Source organism: Pantherophis guttatus, chromosome 16 (genome assembly GCF_059756535.1).
Source record: "Pantherophis guttatus breed Tessera chromosome 16, ASM5975653v1, whole genome shotgun sequence".
Classification (NCBI taxonomy): Eukaryota; Metazoa; Chordata; class Lepidosauria; order Squamata; family Colubridae; genus Pantherophis; species Pantherophis guttatus.
This window is the reverse complement of record NC_142078.1, coordinates 5,308,378-5,329,194: the sequence shown is the minus strand read 5'-3', so window position 1 is coordinate 5,329,194 and position 20,817 is coordinate 5,308,378. Positions and strand designations below refer to the sequence as shown.

Genomic DNA, 20,817 nt, shown 5'->3' with positions numbered 1-20,817 from the left:
TTTCAAGAGCAAAAACTCAATCCGGTCATAGATGGTTACCACGCTTACATTTCTTTGGCAGACTCCATTCACAATTTCCCATTGCATCTTTAACAGGTAAAAGTTCAAAACATAAGAAGAATAAATTTTAACATAGATTCTAACATCCTTATCTATATAAATCTATTATATCAATACAATTTTAATTTCATATTTACTTTAGCTCATTTGTGTCTAAGTATCAATCCTGCTTATATCTGGTTCTTCTCCACATTATCTTTATCATCTCTTTTACCATCAGTTGCAAAATACTTTTTAACAATATTCTAATCTCTTATTCTAATTATTAACCACAATTTTATCACCTCAAATCTTAATTTCAAATTCAATACATCTCCATTTTTCTTACCATTTATACAACAAAATTCTAACTACATTTCTTAGACTCTTGACCCATTCCATCAAATCTTGATATCTTAAATTTTATCATTACTTGTACACGTTTCAAATTACACAGATTCATCCCTAAAATTTTATTTAAACTAATTTCTAGCATGTTCTCCTCCATACCTCCTTCTATTATTTGGCTAATTTCCAGCATGTGCGTGATTTATTGAGCTTTTCGACCCATCTTTTTTTCGGAGTTCAAAATGTTTTTGTTGTGCGCAGAAATAAAAATGGGTTTGATCCTTAGCAGGTCATTGATTTCATAAATGCAACACACTATAGTTTTTTTTATACAGAGCGTAAAAGTAAGGAACGATATATGCAGTGTTATCTTCATTTTAGAGGTTTTGTGGCTCCCGGTGTTTTCTTTTCTGTAGGAAATGGGTCCAAATGGCTCTTTGAGTGTCTAAGGTTGCTGAACCCTGGCCTGGGTGGTAGTGCCGCCCCAATCCATGGGGCAGTGATGAAGAATGGGAATGGAAATGGAAATAGGAATGGGAATTAAATAGAATAGAATTACAGAGTAGAGTAGAGTAGAGTAGAGTAGAGTGTCAGACTTCGATGCTATCTCAAAATAAATGAATTTCCAAATTGCCAATCTTTAAGGAAATCTTCTCTTTATTCGAGCACAGCAACCGGATCATGACTCGATGTGGACAAGACTGACCTTTTGCCCCCCAATCCCTCCCTTTCCGATCCCCAATTATCTGCTTCTCATTGGCTATCTTCCAAGTCACTCCACTGACTTCTTGTCCCGTCATTTCACAGGAATGTTCCCCCCCCCTCTTCATTTCCACGGAGACCGGGCTTCAAAGGGATTTAGCAGGCAAAAGTTCAGGGCTTATCTCTCTCCTCTCTATGCCAGCGGTGAGACGCTGACATCGAGTAGAGTAGAGTAGAGTAGAGTAAAATGGAACAGAACAGGATAAGTTATCCAAGGGACCACCTCTTGCCGGTCACATCTACCTGGCCCATCAGAGTGGGGATGCAGGGAATGTTGCGAGTTCCAACCCCAAGGGAGATACACCTGATGGGACACATAAGAAGGGCCTTCTCCGTGGTGGCTCCCACTCTCTGGAACATCATTCCTCCAGAGATTAGAATGGCCCCCACTCTTCCGAAAGGCGTTGAAGATCTGGTTTTGCCAGAGGGCCTGGGGAACCCAGAGCTGGATGGAGCCCATTACATGGTTCGTGTGATCTGCTGTCGCTGGGGCGGGGGGTTGGGAGGTGGGGAGGAGGATGATTTTGTTATATTGTACTCTATTTATTTATTTGATTCTTTTGGTTAGTTTTTATTGTTTTAAATGTAGTTTTTATATCCTGTAAGCTACCTTGAGTCGCCATGGGCGAATAGGCTGAAATTCATTCAATCAATCAATCAATAAAACAGGACAGAATAGAATGAATAGAATAGAATAGAATAGAATAGAATAGAATAGAATAGAATAGAATAGAATAGAATAGAATAGAATAATGGAAAATAGAATAGAATAGAATAGAACAATAGAATAAAACAGAATTACAGAATAGAATAGAATAGAATTACAATAGAATAGAATAGAATTACAGAACAACAGAACAATAGAATAAAAATTACAGAATAGAATAGAATTACAATAGAATAGAATTACAGAATAAAATTTCAGAATAGAATAGAATAAAATTACAGAATAGAATAGAATAGAATAGAATAGAATAGAATAGAATAGAATAGAATAGAATAGAATAGAATAGAATAGAATTTTTTATTGGCCAACTGTGATCGGATACACAAGGAATTTGTCTCCAGTGCAGAAGCTCACAGTGTACATATAAACAGCAAGTTTCAGTTTCAGTTTCAGTTTATTTAGATTTATATACCGCCCTACTCCCGAAGGACTCAGGGTGGTGAACAGCCAAGATAAAACACACCCAGTACAAAATTTAAAAAACAATTTAAAACGTATTAAATAAATTTGGCCCATACTAATTAAAATACCCCTGTTTTTAAAAACAAATTAAAATTAGACAATTAAGAAGAGTTAAGCCAGCCCAGCTTGTTGAAATAGGAAAGTCTTGAGGGCGCGGCGGAAGGTGCGTAAATCCGGGATCCTCCGTATCTCCGGTGGGAGCTCGTTCCACAGGGCAGGTGCCCCCACAGACAAGGCTCTCCCCCTGGGGGCCGCCAGTCGACACTGTAATAGGTCATAGGCCATAAATCATAGTTACAAACAACCATTGAGAAATCGTAAGAAGCCAATGGGAGACAAAGAGAAAAAGATGGGAAATGAGACAGTGCCGTGGGAATTAAGCGTTCAGGTAGAGTGATGACACGGTGGAAAAAATTCTTGCCTGGTTGTTTTGGCATGCAATGCTCTATAGAGGCATCCTGAAGTAAGTTCGAATCTCGCCAGGCTCAAGGTTGACTCAGCCTTCCATCCTTTCTAAGGTAGGTGAAATGAGGACCCAGTTTGTGGGGGCAATAAGCTGACTTTGTATAAATATACAGAAGTATGAAGGCTATTGCTTAACGCATTGTAAGCCACCCTGAGTCTCTGGAGAAGGGTGGCATATAACTCAAATTAAAAAAAAAAGGGGGAGAAGCTGAAAGAAATATGTCCCCAATCCCCTTGTGCTCCCAGAGTGGAGGCTGGATCCTCCAGGTCACCTTAGCGGAACATACAGGCTCGGGGATCCACCCACCCCACCCTACCCTATCCCTGTGGAATATTCTGGGTGAGATTCAGAAATTTTCCTGCCCAGCCTGAAGATGCTGCTGTGGACAGAGTCGTCTTGCCCTGCCCTTCACGCTCCAGCCGCAGCCCATTCTCTAACCATTAGGTTTTGCCTTTCTCCTCCTCCTCCTCTGCAGACAAGGTGCTCTTCCTGACCACAGCTGTGGATTTGGTGATTACGGAGGTGCAGGAGCCCGTCCGCTTCCTCCTGGAGACCAAAGTCCGCGTCTGTCCCCCAAATGAGAGGCTCTACTGGCCTTTCAGCAAGAGAAGCTCGACGGAAAACTTCTTCCTAAAATTGAAGCAGGTGAGAAATTTGAGCCCCTTCCCTCCTCCCCACCCTAATTCCTAACCCAGGGGTCAGCAACCTGCGGCTCTGGAGCCGCATGTGGCTCTTTCATCCCTCTGCTGCGGCTCCCTGTCGCTAGTCGGCTCCACAATTGATAGGGCTTTCGGTTAGGACAGGTAGAGGAAAAAAGGACGCCGCGCTAGGAGTAGACTCTATGGTGGGGGAACCGGACTTCCGGTCGGCAGAGGAAAAAGGACGCCACACTAGGAGGAGTCCCTATGGTGGAGGAACTGGACTTCCGGTCGTCTCCAGAATTGATAGGGCTTTCGGTTAGGACAGGTAGAGGAAAAAGGACGCTGCGCTAAGAGGAGACTCTATGGTGGTGGTGGGGGAGAGAAGTGGACTTCCGGTCAGCAGAGGAAAAAAGGATGCCGTGCTAGAGGAGACTCTATGGTGGGGGAACTGGACTTCCAGTCGGCAGAAGTAAAAGGACGCCACACTAGGAGGAGTCTCTATGGTGGGGGAACTGGACTTCCGGTCGGCAGAAGTAAAAGGACGCCACACTAGGAGGAGTCTTTATGGTGGGGGAACTGGACTTCCGGTCGGCTCCAGAATTGAATGCGGGTGTCAGCTTCTGGTTGTGGCTCTTTGAGTGTTTTAAGGTTGCCGACTCCTGTCCTAGCCTGTTGGATGGAGGGGAGGTCTATTCCACACAGACAAGAACACTTAAAGTGGGTCCCTGAAACATTTCTGTTAAGCTTTGAACCCAACCCCGACCAATGTTGTTGATCTGTTGCTATAGATCAAGCAGAAGGACCGAAAGACCAGCACCGACACTCTCTACGAAGTGGTGTGCCTGGAGAGCGAATCCCAAAGGGAAAGGAAGAAAACCACTGCCAGCCCCGCCATCCGCCTCCCCCAATCCGGCTCCCAAGGCTCTATGATCCCATCCCCTCCCGAGGATGATGAAGAGGAAGGTAAGGTAGACTGGAAAGGCAGCTTTTCCAGGGTGGTCTCCTGCGAGGGGTCGTCGGCGGGCAGTGGGCTAGTTGTAGACTTCGATAAGAGATTTGGGACACACCTTCTCCGTATCTCTCTCTCTCTGTGTAAGATATCTCAGTCAAAGCCCCCATAGCGTTTCCTAACTACTTTAGGGTCCAGATTCTGCAAATCGCCCAGTTTGGTCACTGAAAGCTGCCCAGCTGTAGCAGAGGCCGCCCTTTATCTCTGAAAGTGCCACCTGCTTTGGATTTGTTCCAGGAAAGCAGGTGTCAGACCTGCCCCAGTCAGGCTCCTTGGGAAAGAAAGACCCTCGACTCCATTCGGTTGAAGTGATAGGTTCTTTTACTAAAGATTGCTTAAAGTCAGTCTAGAACTAAATTTCCCGCCTGATAAGATTACAGATTATTCCCCTTCTCCCAGCCCTCCCGCCTTGGACCAGTTTGTCTTCAGCCAATGAAGAGCTCTTTAGAGAGAGCGCTGAGATGTTTGGGGCAATCCACGTTCCAATCACAGGGTGTGCTGGCCTTGTCAGCTGGCACAAAGTGGTATCGTGCTTTCCTGGTCTTCGTCAAGCTGTCGGTCCCCCCTCCCAAATTCCCATCGTAACCTCATACACGCTCATTGCTCATTTGTCCCCCCCTTTACCCTCCATCCATCCTGATGGCAGGATGCTAGCGAGGCGCCAAGCTGAAGATGGCAGACCTGACAGCGGGGTTTGGACAGGTGCCCGTGGAAGAGTGGCTCTCCGCTGTGGGGCGTTTTGGTGCCTTGTGCTTTGCACCCTCCCTCAGCCTCTCCTCGTCTTTTGCAGATAACGACGAGCCTCTGCTCAGTGGCTCAGGGGACGTCTCTAAAGAGTGTGCAGAAAAGATCCTGGAGACGTGGGGAGACCTGCTTTCCAAGTGGTAAGTCCTCTGCTTCCTGCGTCCACGTTCCAGGAATTGTCCTCGTTCGGATTATCCCGTCCGGAATGGGCCGTGCCTGTTTCTCCTCCAGGGTTTCGCCTCTGTGTTATTATTCACAAGCTTTTCTCCTCGGCAGGCCCTCCTCCATCTTTTTCGCCCTGGCACATGGGCCACGGCCCCTCTGTCCCAGTCCTTTCGTCGAAATACAGTTCGCGTCAGTCGTTTGGGCACCCAGGACAGTTCGCAGCACCTCCGTATACTCCTTTGGATGAAACCGGCTTATTTACGCACCGCCCCACCCCCGCTCCTCCACCAAGCGCAGCACCTCCATATACACCCCCCCCATCCCCGCTCTTCCACCCCTCCCCTCCTCATAACAAACGCAGCACCTTCCCCCAAGCAGCACCTCTCCCAAAGCTCCCGAGCTCCTGCGCTGATTGGCTGTCCTGTTGTGCCCCAGCTCCGAATTCCCGAGGATATTGACACACACCAACGGTCCTTATCAAATTTATTAAGTAGCAAGAATAAACCAAAGTCCGGCAAGGGTTGGCAACCAGCCTAGAAAACAAGATACGACTTTTCCAAAAATGCTCTGATGATAATTACAAGTTGTTTCCAGCAAGAAACTTACTAACTGCGTGTGACTTAAATAGGCTAAGGGAGTGGCCAATTATCCTCAAGCCTTACTCTCGAGGAGACCTCCTCCTCCTGAGTAGCCACTCCTGCCTTTTGGCAGCCCTGCGTGCCCGAGCATTGAGGAGAGGCTCCTCCACTTCGCTCTCTCCACTTGAAGGAGCCTCTGGAGGTTCTGAAGGCCCAGGCTGAGTCTCTGCCTCTGGCACCACATCCTCTTCAGCCTCCTCGCTGTCCGACATGAGCGCCGGCTGCGCAGGCTGCTGGCGCAACACCACACCAGCCTCCTCGTCGTCGGGATCAGCCACAATCTGCGCAGGCTGCTGGCAGGCCACAACAACGCCTGACGCGAACTGTACTTCGACGAATGGGCTGCAGCGAAGCGATGGGATGTAGGGGCTGTGGCCCATGTGCCGAGGCGAAAGAATGGGGGAGGCCCAGCCAAGGAGAAAAGCTTGTGGAGAATAACGCAAAGGCGAAACCCTGGAGGAGAAACAGGCATGGCCATGGTTACGAGCCGAAAAGTCCTAGATCCATCCAGTCAGGAGAAGGCAGGTATGTAGGCAAAGTCCCAATACAGCCGCTCCCCACAAGCCTTGTTGACTGAGTCAACTTCTTGGTGATTTGCAGAAGGGAGGTGCCATCACAACTGTCCCTTCTGCTCAGCTCTTCCTTACATGCATAGCCCACCTTTCTCCCGCTAGGACAGGAGTCAGCAACCTGTGGCTCTGGAGCCGCATGTGGCTCTTTCAGCCCTCTGCTGCGGCTCCCTGTCACTCAAAATATGCGTCATAACCGCCAATGTGCGACACCTCTTGGCACATGATTTATTGAGCTTTTCAACCCCTGGTAGGCCAACCATGGATAAACCCAAGAAAAGAAAAGTTTCAGAAGAAAACAGAATGTTTAATTCAACTACCTATGCTAGTTTTGTGGCTGCTCAGGAAATAGTCAGGCACGGGAAGGGTTTTGTGGCTCCCGGTGTTTTCTTTTCTGTGGGAAACAGATCCAAATTGCTCTTTGAGTGTTTAAGGTTGCAGACCTCTGCTCTAGGACAGGGGTGTCAAACTCAATTTCATTGAGGGCTGCATCAGAGGTGTGTTTGACCTGGGAGGGGGGGCATGGCCAGGGGTGTGTGGCCACGAGCACCTGTGGTGGCCAAGTGCTAAGGCAGGATTTCCCTCAGACCCTCCCTCCCTCTCATTATAATCTCCTTCCTTCCTTCCTTCCTCCCTCCCTTCCTTCCTTCCTCCCTTCTTTCTCTCCTTCCTTCCTTCCTTTTTTCCTTTTTCTTCTTTTCCTTCCCTCTTCATTCTTCTTCCTTCCCCTCTTTCCTTCTTTCTCTCCTTCTTTCTTTCTCTCCTTCCTTCTTCCTTCCTTTTTTCTCTCCTTCCTCCCTTCTTTCTCTCCTTCCTTCCTTTTTCCCTTTTCTTCTTTTTCCTTCCCCTCTTTCCTTCTTTTTCCTTCCTTGCTCTCTTGCTATCGTTCTCCTTTCTCCTTTCCTGTCCCTTCTTGGCTGCCCAAATGCAAAAGGGGAATTTCTCCTTTTGTGATGTTTTTACTTTCTCTTGCTAGCCCTCTTCCAGAGAAAATGGAGCTGGCCCACCGAGCTCCGTTTTCGTTGGCAGAGGCACCATGAGCCGGTCCTTTGCTGTTTCCCTGTGGGCCGAATCTAAGTACCCCACAGGTTGGATCCAGCCCTCTGGTCTTGAGTTTGACACCTCTGCTCCAGGAAGTCACTGATCTTGAAAAGGGACCTGCTGATTGAGCCGCAGCCAGAAAAGCTAATACAGTCCTAGGTTGTATAAAGAGGCCTAGAATCAAGATCGCGTGATAGTCCCACCTGGACTATTGCAACGCTGTCTCCATGGGGCTCCCCTTGAGGACCACCCGGAGGCTGCAACTGGCGCAGAGTGTGGCCGCGCGGGGGGTTATGGGAGCAACATGGTGCTCCCCTGTGACACCTCTCCTGCGTGAGCTGCACTGGCTCCCGGTGGTCTTCCAGGTGCGCTTCAAGGTTTTGGTTACCACCTTTAGAGCGCTCCATGGCTTAGGACCTGGTTATTTACGGGACCGCCTACTACCACAAACAGCCTCCCACCGGCCGGTACGCTCTCATAGAGAGGGGCTCCTCCAGATGCTGTCAGCCAAACAATGTCGACTGGCGGCCCCCAGGGGGAGAGCCTTCTCTGTGGGGGCACCCACTATCTGGAACGAGCTCCCCCCGGAGTTACGGAGGATCCCGGATCTGCGCACTTTCCGCCGTGCTCTTAAGACTTTTTTATTTCATCAAGCTGGCCTGGCCTAAATCTTCTCCCTTTTCTTTTAAATTTTTAAACTGAAATTTTAATTTGTTTTAAATTATTGGGATTTTTAATTATCTTGGACTAAATTATTTAATTTGGTTTTAAATTGTTTCTAACTTTTGTATTTATGTATTTTATTCTGTGCCTGTTCACCGCCCTGAGTCCTTCGGGAGTAGGGCGGTATATAAATTTAATAAAACAAACATAAAACATAAAACAAGTATTAGTTCCGCTTTATAAAACCCTTAGTAAGGCCCCACCTGGAATACTGCAACCAATTTTGGTCACCACGCTAAAAAGAAAGATGTTGAGACTTTGGAAAAAGTGCAGAGAAGAGCAACTAAGAGGATCAAAGGCCTGAAGATTAAAACGTATGAAGAACAGCTGCAGGATTTGGGTCGGGCTAGTCTAGAGAAAAGAAGAATTAGGGGCGACATGATAAGAGCATTCTCGTATTTGAGGGGCTGCCACAAAGAAGGGGGAGGTCAAAATATTCTAAAAAGCACCAGAGGGCAGGACAAGAAGCAATGGTTGGAAACTAATTAAAGAGAGAAGCAACCTGGAATTAAGGAGGAACTTCCTAACACACAGGACAATTAACCAGTGGAACAGCTTGTCACCAGAAATCGTGGGTGCTCCATCACTGGAGGTTTTTAAGAAGAGACTGGACAGCCATTTATCTGAAATAGTGTAGGTCCGTGATGGCGAACCTTTGAATCCCTTTGAAGCCCGGTTGTCGTGGAAATGAGGGGAGGGGGGCACATTCCTGAGAAATGACGAGGAAAAGAAGTCTGAAGAATGACTTGGAAGACAGCCAATGAGAAGCAGAGATTTGGGGATCGGAAAGGGAGGGATTGGGAGGCAAAAGGTCAGTCTTGTCCGTGTGGAGTCATGATCCGGTGGCTGAGCTCAATTAAAGAAAGATTTCCTTAAAGATTGGCAGTTTGGAAATTCATTTAATTTTGAGATAGCACCGCAGTCTGACAGGTGGCACACGGAACCATATCTGTGAGCACGCAAGCGTTGCCCTTGCTCAGCTCCAGTGCCCCAGCCAGCTGATTTTTGGGCCTTCCAGAAGTCAGGAAACGGGCTGTTTCCGGCCTCCGGAGGGCCCACAGGGGGTGGAGAAGGCTGTTTTTGCCCTCCCCAGGCTCCTAGAAAGGCTCTGGAGCCTGGGGAGGGTGAAAAACGGACCTACTGGGCCCACTGTGACATCGTGTGCCAAAAGCAGGGGGAGTGCAGGGGGGTCGCGTGCGCATGTGCGGTGGCGCAGGGCACATTGAATTATGGGTGTGGGCAGGTGCGTGACCCCCTGTGCTCTCCCCGCTTTTGGCACGTGACGGCAAAAAGGTTCGCCATCCCTGGTGTAGGTTGTCCTGCTTGAGCAGGGGGCTGGACTGGAAGACCTCCAAGGTCCCTTCCCACGCTATTCTTTTCTGATTTTGATTAGTTGAGGCAAGAGGGAACCCACCCCCTCCTGTTGCGGGGTGTGCTTTCCCTTTTGCCAAGCCCCCAGCTGAGCTCTTGCTCCCTCCCTCCTTTCCAGGCACTTGAACCTGAGCGTGCGGCCCAAACCCTTGTCTGCGTTGGTGAGGAGCGGCGTCCCCGAAGCTCTCCGGGGAGAGGTGTGGCAGCTTCTGGCAGGATGTCACAACAACGACTTTCTGGTGGAGAAATACCGGATTCTCATCACAAAGGTGGGTTTGTTTTATGAACAGAAGATTGCTGGGGGAGAAGATGCTTTCAACAGTGGCCTTTGGGTTGGCTTCTCAGGTTGGTGGGCTTCTGGAACCGCTCGGAGAGAGAACAAGGAGATCGGTCCTGGGGACAACTGGAATATAGTTTGGGAGGCATTTTAAGGCAGAATTTCAATTACTGTATTTTTTGGAGTATAAGACACTCCAGAGTATAAGACGCACCTTAGTTTTTGGGGAGGAAAATAAGGCGGAAAAAAATCTGCCTCTGCCTACATCGGTATTCATCTGGCTAGCGTCCTGTCAGTGAGTGAGACTGTTTGGAAACTGAAACAATATTTGCTGTGTGAGCAACAAGGAAGGAGACAGCAAGGAGCCTGGGCGTGGCTTAGGTCAACTGTTCTAAAGCTGAATGTTTTTCTGATCTCTGAAACTAAAACTGAAACTCCTCTCCTCTGCTTGTGTTTTGCTTGCTGCTGCAAACTCTGACTGTCCTTGCAGCAAATAGCGAACAGCCAAGTCAGCTTCAACACATTCTTGCAGCCTGATTCAGCACAAACAGCTTATTGGCGGGTGGATCGGCCTCCCGGAATACCCGCAATCAGCTGTTCCAGGCTGCAGGGATCGCCACAGACCATCACCACCTCCATGCCTCACGTTTCGGCCTCCGAACGCCCCGTTTCAGACCCGTTCAAGGTTGCGGGGATCACCAGAGCACATAGCTGCCGATCACCGCCTCCGCGCATTGCGTTTTTGGCCTCTGCGCATCGCATTTTCGGCCTCTGCATGCCCCGTTTTTGTCCTCCGAGTGTTGCGTTTTCGGGCAGTTCCAGGCGGCAGGGATTTTCGCCACCGATTGCGCAGAGGCGGCGATAGTCTGTGGCAATCTGGAACAGGTCTAGAACGCGATGCGTGGAGGCTGAAAATGGCCGAAGAGTGGGGGGTGGCGGGTTAGCGGGGCTACATTCGGTGTATAAGATGCACCCAAACTTTCACCCTCTTTTAGGGAGGGGAAAAGTGTGTCATATACTCTGAAAAAATACTCTTTCCGGTCTCCGGCTTCGAAGGCTTCTCAAAATGTTTCTTGTTTCCCAGGGAACTTTCTCAAAGGCGCTGGTAAAGTCCCGTGGTTAGAATGTCCTGTGGTTTTAGGCGCAGTGATTAGAGTGCAGTATACGGGCAGGCTACTTCTGCTGCCTTTTAATTTAATTTATCGCATTTCTATGCCGCCCAACTCCCGAGGGACTCTGGGCGGCCTTGCTGGCTGCCTGCAATTTCGCAGTTCAAATCTCACCAGGCTCAAGGTTGACTTCCGTCCTTCCGAGGTCAGTAAAGTGAGGACCCAGATTGTTGGGGGGCAATAGGCTGACCCTGTAAACCACTTAGAGAGGGCTGTAAAACACTATGAAGTGGTAAATAAGTCTAAGTGCTGTAGCTGCTTTCCTTCCTTCCTTCCTTCCTTCCTTCCTTCCTTCCTTCCTTCCTTCCTTCCTTCCTTCCTTATCTCTTTCCTTCCTTACTTTTCATATCTTCCTTCATTCCTTCCTATACCTTCTGCCTCTTTCCTTCCTCCTTCCTTCCTTCCTTCCCTCCCTCCCTCCCTCCCTCCCTTCTTTCTTTTCCCCTCCCTCCCTCCCTCCCTCCCTCCCTTCTTCCCTCCCTCCCTTTCTTCCTTCCTTGTCTCTTTCCTTCCTTTTTTTCATATCTTCTTTCATTCCTTCCTATACCTTCTGCCTCTTTCCTTCCTCCTTCCTTCCTTCCTTCCTTCCTTCCTTCCCTCCCTCCCTCCCTCCCTCCTTTCTTTTCCCCTCCCTCCCTTCTTCCCTCCCTCCCATTCTTCCTTCCTTGTCTCTTTCCTTCCTTTTTTTTCATATCTTCTTTCATTCCTTACTATACCTTCTGCCTCTTTCCTTCCTTTCTTTTTATAATTCCTTCCTTCCTTCCTTCCTTCTCTCTTTCCTTCCTTTTTTTCATATCTTCCTTCATTCCTTCCTATACCTTCTGCCTCTTTCCTTCCTTTCTTTTTATAATTTCCTCCTTCCTTCCTTCCTTCCCTCCCTCCTTCCTTTCTTTCCCCCTCCCTCCCTCCCTCCCTTCCTTCTGCTTTCTTCCTTCCCCCTCCCTTCCCCTCCACATCTCCTCCCTCCCTTCCTCCCTCATGGTTAGAATGCAGTATTGCAGGCTAACTCTGCCCACTGCCAGCAGTTTGGTCCTCCCTGACTGACTCAGCCTTCCATCCTTCCGAGGTGGGTAAAACGAAGACCCAGGTTGTTGGGGGGGGGGCAATAGGATGACTCTGTAAACTGCTTAGAGAGGGCTGTAAAGCACCATAAAGGGATATATAAGTCTTAAATGCTATTGCTACAAGACGGAGCCTGCGTAAAAGGTAACCGAAACAATTGGCCGGACAGATGAAAGGTGTCAAATCTGCTCTGTCGGAGAGTGTGACATTTGGAAAGAAGCACATGTCTTAGGACAGGGGCAGGCGTGAAATGCTCCCGGTTCGGACCGGATCACCTGATCCGGTAGCAAAGACGGCAGCTGGTTTGGAGAACCGGTAGCAAAAATCCCTGCCCCCCCCCCCCTCCCATGCCCAGCTGAGCTGGGCAATCATCAGAGGCTTTTTTTTTTTTAAACTTTTAAAAGCATTTTTTCTACAACCTCTTCGGCCGAAGGGAATGGCTAAAGAACAAGGGTCGACTTGGGAGTAAGGCCAAGGTGGACGATGAATGGCCCCTCCCAGAGGGAATAAAAGAGGAGCGAAAGGGGAGTGGAGTTTGCAGGGGACAATCAGTTCGCTTAATTGGTTCGTGACTCTCCGAGACACGTTTTGAAGATATCGGCCTGCCAGCTCTCCAAGCCAGATAAGGTCTGTGACTGTAAATTCACCCTTGAAAGACTCTGCTGGATGTGAATGAGAGGAATTCACAGTAATTTAATAAAAAGGGTTTTTTTTGTCGGGACAAAGGAGTCTGCTTCACGCTCTTGGGAAGCCTAGGTCTGAACAGACACGTAGCAATCTCGGGAGAGACAGCAGCGACCATACAGGTCGATATAGCTAAGTACCTGGCTTAGAAAGAGAGTCACCCGATCGGGGTTACCATCAAACGTGGTCTGTAAGGGGGGTGGTCCCTATACTGGTTGGGAGCCCCACACCCCCGGCTGCCCCGCCGGTCCTGGAGGTGCCTGACCTGAAATACTCGGGCCCCTGCACCCGGCAACCTGTCCCGGAACTGAGCGACGCGGCACTGGAAGTTTTTAAGAAGAGGTTGGATAACCATTTGTCTGAAGTGGTGTCGGGTTTCCTGCCTAAGCAGGGGGTTGGACTAGAAGACCTCCAAGGCCCCTTCCAACTCTGTTATTCTGTTCTATTTGAATTTGGATCACGTGAGCCTGGGGATGCTGCAATGGTCTGAGTTGTGTGTGAAAAACGGTCCTAAGTCGCCTTTTGCAGTGCCGTTGTTTTAGCTTTGAATGAGCTGTTCTAAGCAGAGCAGCTTTCTGACTTCCACTGGGACGGTGCTCCTTGCCTGGAAAGCAGTCCTTCCCCCATTGCCCCCTCGACAGAGGGGCCTTTGTGCGGACACGCGCCTCGGTCCCAACAGCTGGTTCTTTGCTCCAAGCCCCGTCCAGCCTTCTTCTCCGCAGTTGCTCCCTGGAGAAACGACGTAGTGCACCTCGCAGGAATCCCAGAAGCAGCTTCGCACCAGCTCCGAGATTGTTTTCCAAGCTGGCGTTGCCTTTCCTCCTGATTTTTTTTTTATTTCTTCATTTAACCAGTTCACAAGTCTAAGAAACAAACAAAAAAAAAAAAAACCACACCTTCACACAACCCTGAGTCCTCCAGAGGGGGGGGCTGCTAGGCTTTCCTCCAGCTCAAAGAAAAATCTTTGTGGATCGGTTGTGGAGTAAAGAGGCCACGAGAGCTCATCTTCTGTAAAAAAAAATGATTTTTTTTAAAAATTTGATTTATATGCCGCCCTTCTCCGGAGACTCAGGGCGGCTTACAATGCGCTAAGCAATAGCCTTCATCCTTTTGTATATTTATACAAAGTCAGCTTCTTTCTTTCTTTCTTTCTTTCTTTCTTTCTTTCTTTCTTTCTTTCTTTCTTTCTTTCTTTCCTTCCTTCCTTCCTTCCTTCCTTCCTTCCTTCCTTCCTTCTCTTTCTTTCTCTTTCTTTCTCTTTCTTTTCTTTTTTTAAAAAATTTGATTTATATGCCGCCCTTCTCCGGAGACTCAGGGCGGCTTACAATGCGCTAAGCAATAGCCTTCATCCTTTTTTGTATATTTATACAAAGTCAGCTTATTGCCCCCACAAACTGGGTCCTCAATTTACCCACCTTAGAAAGGATGGAAGGCTGAGTCGACCTTGAGCCTGGCGAGATTCGAACCTGCAGTAATTGCAGGCAGCTGGTCTTAATAACAGGGTGCTTTAGACCACTGTACTACCAAGGCTTCTTTGACAGTGATTTGACAGTCACTTATCTGAAATGGTATATAGGGGCTTCTGCTTCAGCAGCAGGTTGGACTAGAAGACCTCCAAGGTCCCTTCCAACTCCGATATTCTGTGATTCAGCCCTACCTAACCCTGGATCACAGGTGTCTTTTGACTGGCATCCATCATGGGCATAGGATGCCGCGATTCAAAAATCTGTAAAAAAAAAAAAAAAACAATTTAGCCAATTTTGCTCCCTTGGTTTTGGAAAGGAGGGACTTACCTGCTGTAGGGAGAAAGAGGAAATACGGTAGTGGCCAAAATTGTGGAAACCTTTTGGGAAAAGTGTATTTTTAATAATAATAATAATAATAATAATAATAATAATAATAATAATAATAATAATAATAATAATAATAATTTTATTTCTATACCGCCCTTCTCCCGAAGGACTCAGGGCGGTGTACAGCCTATTAAAAGCACAAGACAAACCAATTAAAATAATTTAAAATTATTAAATAATTCGGCTCAATTTAAAACCCCAGAAATTTAAAACACCCAATTTAAAGTTATTATGTTGATAGCCAGGCCTGGTGGAACAATAGGCTCTTGAGTGCACAGCAAAATACCCGGAGGTATTTGATGGCTAATAGCTTTGATGGCTAATAACACCACTTCTATTTTTTGGAGTTTCAAGATAATCCTATTCCACTGCTGGAATGGCCTGGGAATAGCCCAGACCTTCACCCAATTGGAAATCTATGGATTTTCCGACTAAAGAAACTGGTTAGTCAGAAGCGACCCAGCAATAAAACCCAGTTAATAGAAGCCATCATTCCATCTTGGTTTCACATGATAAACAGCTGCAGAACTCAAAGACTTGGTTCACTCCATGGGAAGACGTTGTAAGGCCGTCATTCATGCTAAAGGTTACCCAACAAAGTATTAACTGACATGGTATATCATTTTTGTAGATCTCGTTTTTTTTCTAGAGTGACAATTTTTGTATATCTCCTTTTTTCTACGTGTTTCGCTTTTTGTCTTTATACTGTTAACTGCTATTCTAATAGCAAATCCTTCATAAAAGTGATTGCATTACATTTTTTAAAAAATTTGATTTATATGCCGCCCTTCTCCGGAGACTCAGGGCGGCTTACAATGCGCTAAGCAACAGCCTTCATCCTTTTGTATATTTATACAAAGTCAGCTTATTGCCCCCACAAACTGGGTCCTCATTTCACCTACCTTAGAAAGGATGGAAGGCTGAGTCAACCTTGAGCCTTGGCGAGATTCGAACCTGCAGTAATTGCAGGCAGCTGGTCTTAATAACTAGCTTAATAACAGGGTGCCTTAGACCACTGTACTACCAAGGCTACATTCTTGATTAAATTATCTTTCCATTGATATATACTTTTATGGTACTAAAAAAAAGTGGTGTTATTAGCTAGTTTTAGAAAATACAACTTTTCCCAAAAGGTTTCCACAATTTTGGCCACTGCTGTAGATCTCCAGGGCCTTTCCATAAAAACTGGGGGCTCTGCAGTGTGTATAGATCCAGTGTCTCAACAAAAATGTTGAGACTTTGGGGGGGGGAACAAAAGTGCAAAGAGGAGCAATTAAGATGATTAAAGACTAAAAAAATATGAAGAACGGTTGCAGGATTTGGGTTTGGCCAGTCTAGAGAAAAGAAGGAGTAGGGGGGACACGATGGCACTATTCCAGTATTGAAGGGGCTGCCACAAAGAGGAGGGGCTCAATTTATTTTCCAAAGCCCCAGAAGGCAGGACAAGAAACAACAGATGGAAACTTAACCAAGGAGAGAAGCAACCTGGGATGAAGGAGAAACTTCCTAACAGTGAACAATGAACCAGTGGAACAGCGTGCCACAAGAAGTTGTGAGTTGCTTCATCATTGAAGGTTTTTAAGAAGAGACTGGACAGTCACTCATCCGAAATGGTATAGGGCAGTGATGGCTAACCTTTTTGCCATCGCGTGCCAGGACGGGGGGGAGCGGGGGAGGTTCGCATGCATGCAATTATGCACCCATAATTCTATGCACCCTATCCCGCGCATGCGACCCCCCTCCCCCCGCTCCTAGCGATGGCCCAGTAGGCCTGTTTTTCTTTCTCACCTGGCTCCAGATCCTCTCTATGCATCTGGGGAGGGCGAAAACAGCCTTCCCCACCCCTCTGAGGCCGAAACAGCCCATTTCCCAACTTCTGGTTGGACAGGAAGTGACTTTTTTGCTGTCCCCAGCCTCCAGAGACTCCAACACACACGCACCGGAGCTGAGCTGGTGTGCCAGGCGACATGGCTCTGCGTGCCGCCTATGGCACGTGTGCCATAGGTTCACCATCATGGGTATAGGGTCTCCTGATTGAGCAGGGGCCTGGACTAGAAGACCTCCAAGGTTCTATTCTGATTGATTGATTGATTGATGGCTGGGTCCCTCCCTTTTCCATCTTCTAAATCATCTGTCTTTTTCTGACATGAAGGAGAATTGTTCACGGGGGGACGGACGACAAACCAGAGATGCATCTTTTTAACTGGACAGTAATTTTTAAGCCTAATCGGATTCACTCCTCAGAGCACCCTTGTTTCTTCCTTCCTAAATATTCACACATTTATTAGCACCTGGCTCAGGTGCATGGACCTCAGCGGCACTTAACACCAAACCCAAGAAAAAAGTCCCATTAGCTATAAAATGCATTTCTTTCACGCCAGACTAAACAGGAAGAGGAGTGTATATATTTTTGGGAGAATTCTCTGCGCAGTTTTTAAGGAGAACGCCCTCGAATCGGCGATCCGCTGCTCGATCTGGAAAACCGCCTTAAAAATCGATTTTTATTTTTCGGAGCAGTTGAATCAACTCGACCCGGGGTTGTCCGTGAGGATTTCTTGACCGAAAAACTGCAGAAATAAGGCGGCTGCCTTTTTCCCCGTTCTTCGGATCCGAGTTTCCAAGGTCTTCGAGGGAGAAAAGAGAGCCAGTTTCTATGGTAACCGAAGGAGCAAGATGGAGGGGAGATGCTTCGAAGGAGCCGTCTCTTCAATGGCTAACGAAGGAATCACCTGGGTTGCTTCAAAGGATCTTTCCTGATGGCTAGCTCGCCCTCCTTCCTTCCCTCTCTTCTCGCTCCCTTAGCCCTTAAATCTGAGTTTGAATCCTGAGATTATCTCGCCTCACGATGAATATTCAAAGCAGAGTCTTTTCTCCCGTTCCTGCCAAAGGGATCAGGGAAAATATATATCTATATATATATCTATATCTATCTATCTATCTATCTATCTATCTATCTATCTATCTATCTATCTATCTATAAATATAAAAAGAGCCTTGGTAGTACAGTGGTCTAAGGCACCCTGTTATTAAGCTGGTTATTAAGACCAGCTGCCTGCAATTACTGCAGGTTCGAAATCTCACCAGGCTCAAGGTTGACTCAGCCTTCCATCCTTTCTAAGGTAGGTTAAATGAGGACCCAGTTTGTGGGGGCAATAAGCTGACTTTGTATAAAATATACAAAAGAATGAAGGCTATTGCTTAGCGCATTGTAAGCCGCCCTGAGTCTCCGGAGAAAGGCGGCATATAAATCTAAATTTAAAAAAAAATAAAAAATTTTTAAAAAATAAAAGAGGAACAGAAACCGTTGGAGCTAAAGGGATTTGGAAGCACAGCTGGAGACCTGAATCCTGGTTTAATCCAGAGGCTTCCCTCAAGAGAGCTGGCTTCGGTGAAGCCATCTTTGGATCAGGGGCCCTGTCACAGAGGCCCTGTCCGGATTTCAGTCCGTCAAAACTCCTGCAAGGGTCACTCTGGTGGATCTCGAGTCACAAGGACGGGGACCGTCCCCTTTGATGATATCCTTGGGGGAGGGGGGGAAGGGAGTGCCATGTTTTGGCTTCCCCCTTTTGGGGGGGGGTAAAAGGATCAGGGCTGCCAAAATGCATCAGGGAGAGAGAGGGAGGGTCTCCCTCTCTCAGCAGCTCTCCTGAGGGGTTGATACCTGGGGGGGGGGAAGGGGCTTGGCATCCCTCCCCTTCCCCCTCCATCTGGCTGCTTTCTTTGGGCTGTTTGAGAGATTTGTACTTCCCAACTGCATCTGTAACTCCAGCCGGTCTGGGCAGAGCTGAGAGGCAGGGGCAGGTGGGCGGGCGGGTGGGTGGGTTTGGCCGATGCTCCCCCTCTCTCCCTACGCCAAGAGAAACTTTTCTGCAGGGCGGTGGGCTTGGCAGTGCAGTGAAGAGCGAGCAAGCGCGCTGGAGGAGCCTGGGGACACGCAGGCGCGCGCGCCCACCGAATCTGCAGAGCCAGCTGGGTGGAGAGAACCAGCCCAGGGGCTGCGCTGCCTTTTCCTCCCCTTCTGACCCGCAGTGGGCAGCTGCCTGCCTCTGCCGGAGCAGACACCCCAGGCAGATACACGCACCGTCTCCTGCCTGGCTGGCTGGCCGGCTGGCTGGCTGGCTAGCTAGCTGGCTGGCTGCGAAGAGCTCGCCTTTGTCCTCCTTGGAGCATCGGCAGGTAGGCGGCGGAGGAGGAGGGGGTGCCAGTCTCCAGAGCATCCCTCCTCCAGATACCCTGGGAAGCTGGTGGGCAGCTGGCCCCCTCTCCTCTCCCCCTCTCCTGCAGTGTTGGGGGCGGGGAGCCCGCCTGGCGCATCCGGGGAGGAAGGGAGGGATGCTGTAATACGCCCCTTCTTTCTTCCTCCCTCGGCTTCCAAGAGGAACCGCCTCCACGTGGCTCCACTGGCCTTCTCTCCTCCCCTCCCCTCCCTCCCTCCCCCAACCCTCCAGCCAGCCTCCCCCTCTTCCTCCTCCTCCTCCTCCTCCTCTTCCAGCCGGAGAGCAGCCCAGCAGCAACGCACCTCTGCTCCCCCCCAGCGGCAGCCAGCCGCCTGCTGCCAGCCAGCCAGCCAGCCAGCCCAGCTGGAGGAGGGGGCGGTGGCTGCCGGCAGCAGCAGCAGCAGCAGCGAGCCAAGAGGGAGCATTGCGGACAATGCCCGGGTGGCTGCCACACTCCTCCTCGCCTTTTCCCAAGGAGCAGCAGCCACCGCTGCCGTCGCGCACACAGGAGCTGCCGCAATGACAGCCGGTGCAGCAGCCGGGCAGCGGCCACCGGCGTGAGAGGTGGGGGGCCGTGGGCACCATTGCAAGATGAACGCCTCCCTGGATGGCAGCAGCCCTTCCGGCAACGGGAGCGGCGGTGGCGGTGACAGCGGCGGGAGGCCCTTCTGCCTGCTGGCGTCCGGCTACCCCGACAGCCTGGATGTCTGCCTGCTGGAAGTGATCATCATCGTCTTCCTCACCGTCCTCATCATCTCGGGCAACCTGGTGGTCATCTTTGTCTTCCACTGCGCCCCGCTGCTGAACCACCACACCACCAGCTACTTCATCCAGACCATGGCCTACGCCGACCTGCTGGTGGGGGTGAGCTGCCTGGTGCCCTCCCTCTCTCTGCTCCACCACCCGGTGGCCTTCCTGCCGGAGTCCCTGGTCTGCAAAGTCTTCGGCTACGTGGTCTCGGTGCTGAAGAGCGTCTCCATGACCTCGCTGGCCTGCATCAGCCTGGACCGCTACATCGCCATCACCAAGCCCCTCACCTACAGCACGCTGGTCACCCCTTGCCGCCTGCGCACCTGCATCCTGCTGCTCTGGCTTTACTCGGGCGCCGTCTTCCTGCCCGCTTTCTTCGAGTGGGGGAAACCCGGCTACCACGGGGACATCTTCCAGTGGTGCGCCGACTTCTGGGACACCCGGGCCGTCTTCACCCTCTTCATCGTGGTCATGCTGTACGCGCCGGCCGCCTTGGTCGTCTGCTTCACCTACTTCAGCATCTTCCGCATCTGCCAGCAGCACACGCGGGAGATCAACGAGAGGCGAGTGCGCTTCAGCTCCCAGGAAGGGGAGGCATCCGAGGGGCAGCCGTGCCCCGACAAGCGCTACGCCATGGTCCTCCTGCGCATCACCAGCGTCTTCTACATCCTCTGGCTCCCGTACATCGTCTACTTCCTCCTGGAGAGCTCCTCGGTTTATCACAACCGCCTGGCCGCCTTCTTAACCACCTGGCTGGCCATCAGCAATAGCTTCTGCAACTGTATCATCTACAGCTTGTCCAACAGTGTCTTTCAGAAAGGGTTGAAGCACCTCTCGGGCGCCCTTTGCATTCCTTGCGCCCGGCACCGGGCCGCCAAGGACTCCTCCGCCTCCCGCAGCAAAAGACCTTCTAACGGGTGTCACGCCTGATGGGGGCTTTCTTTCTTTTTTTTTTTTCCCCCCCTCCCCTTCCCTTCCTCCCCGAACTCAGGACGTCCAGATGTGCAAAAAGAAAGACGCTACTGATCTCAAAAAAGGACCTGAGGATTTCCACAGGGCTGCGCACCGGGTTTCTGGGTTCGAGTCCCCGGTGGGAAGCA

The 20,817-nt window shown here is 49.4% G+C and overlaps 2 protein-coding genes across 3 annotated transcripts in view; both read left to right on the top strand.

Moving 5' to 3' along the window:
• Nucleotides 1-20,817, top strand: part of RABGAP1 (RAB GTPase activating protein 1) — a 101,322-nt gene that overhangs the window by 32,026 nt on the left and 48,479 nt on the right. For both annotated transcript variants that reach the window (XR_015730094.1, XM_087879489.1), the window contains exons 10-13: nucleotides 3,280-3,449; nucleotides 4,234-4,408; nucleotides 5,245-5,338; nucleotides 9,824-9,974. Coding sequence is in view for 1 of the 2 variants with exons in the window: in XM_087879489.1 (XP_087735615.1) it covers nucleotides 3,280-3,449; nucleotides 4,234-4,408; nucleotides 5,245-5,338; nucleotides 9,824-9,974 (590 nt within the window). In the remaining variant the exon portion in view is untranslated. The remainder of the gene's footprint in view (nucleotides 1-3,279; nucleotides 3,450-4,233; nucleotides 4,409-5,244; nucleotides 5,339-9,823; nucleotides 9,975-20,817) is intronic.
• Nucleotides 19,227-20,817, top strand: part of GPR21 (G protein-coupled receptor 21) — a 2,206-nt gene continuing 615 nt past the window's right edge. The window contains exon 1 of the mRNA XM_034438747.3: nucleotides 19,227-20,817. This exon is cut by the window's right edge and continues 615 nt beyond it. Within this exon, the coding sequence (XP_034294638.1) occupies nucleotides 19,559-20,647 (1,089 nt within the window). The 5' untranslated portion in view covers nucleotides 19,227-19,558 and the 3' untranslated portion in view covers nucleotides 20,648-20,817.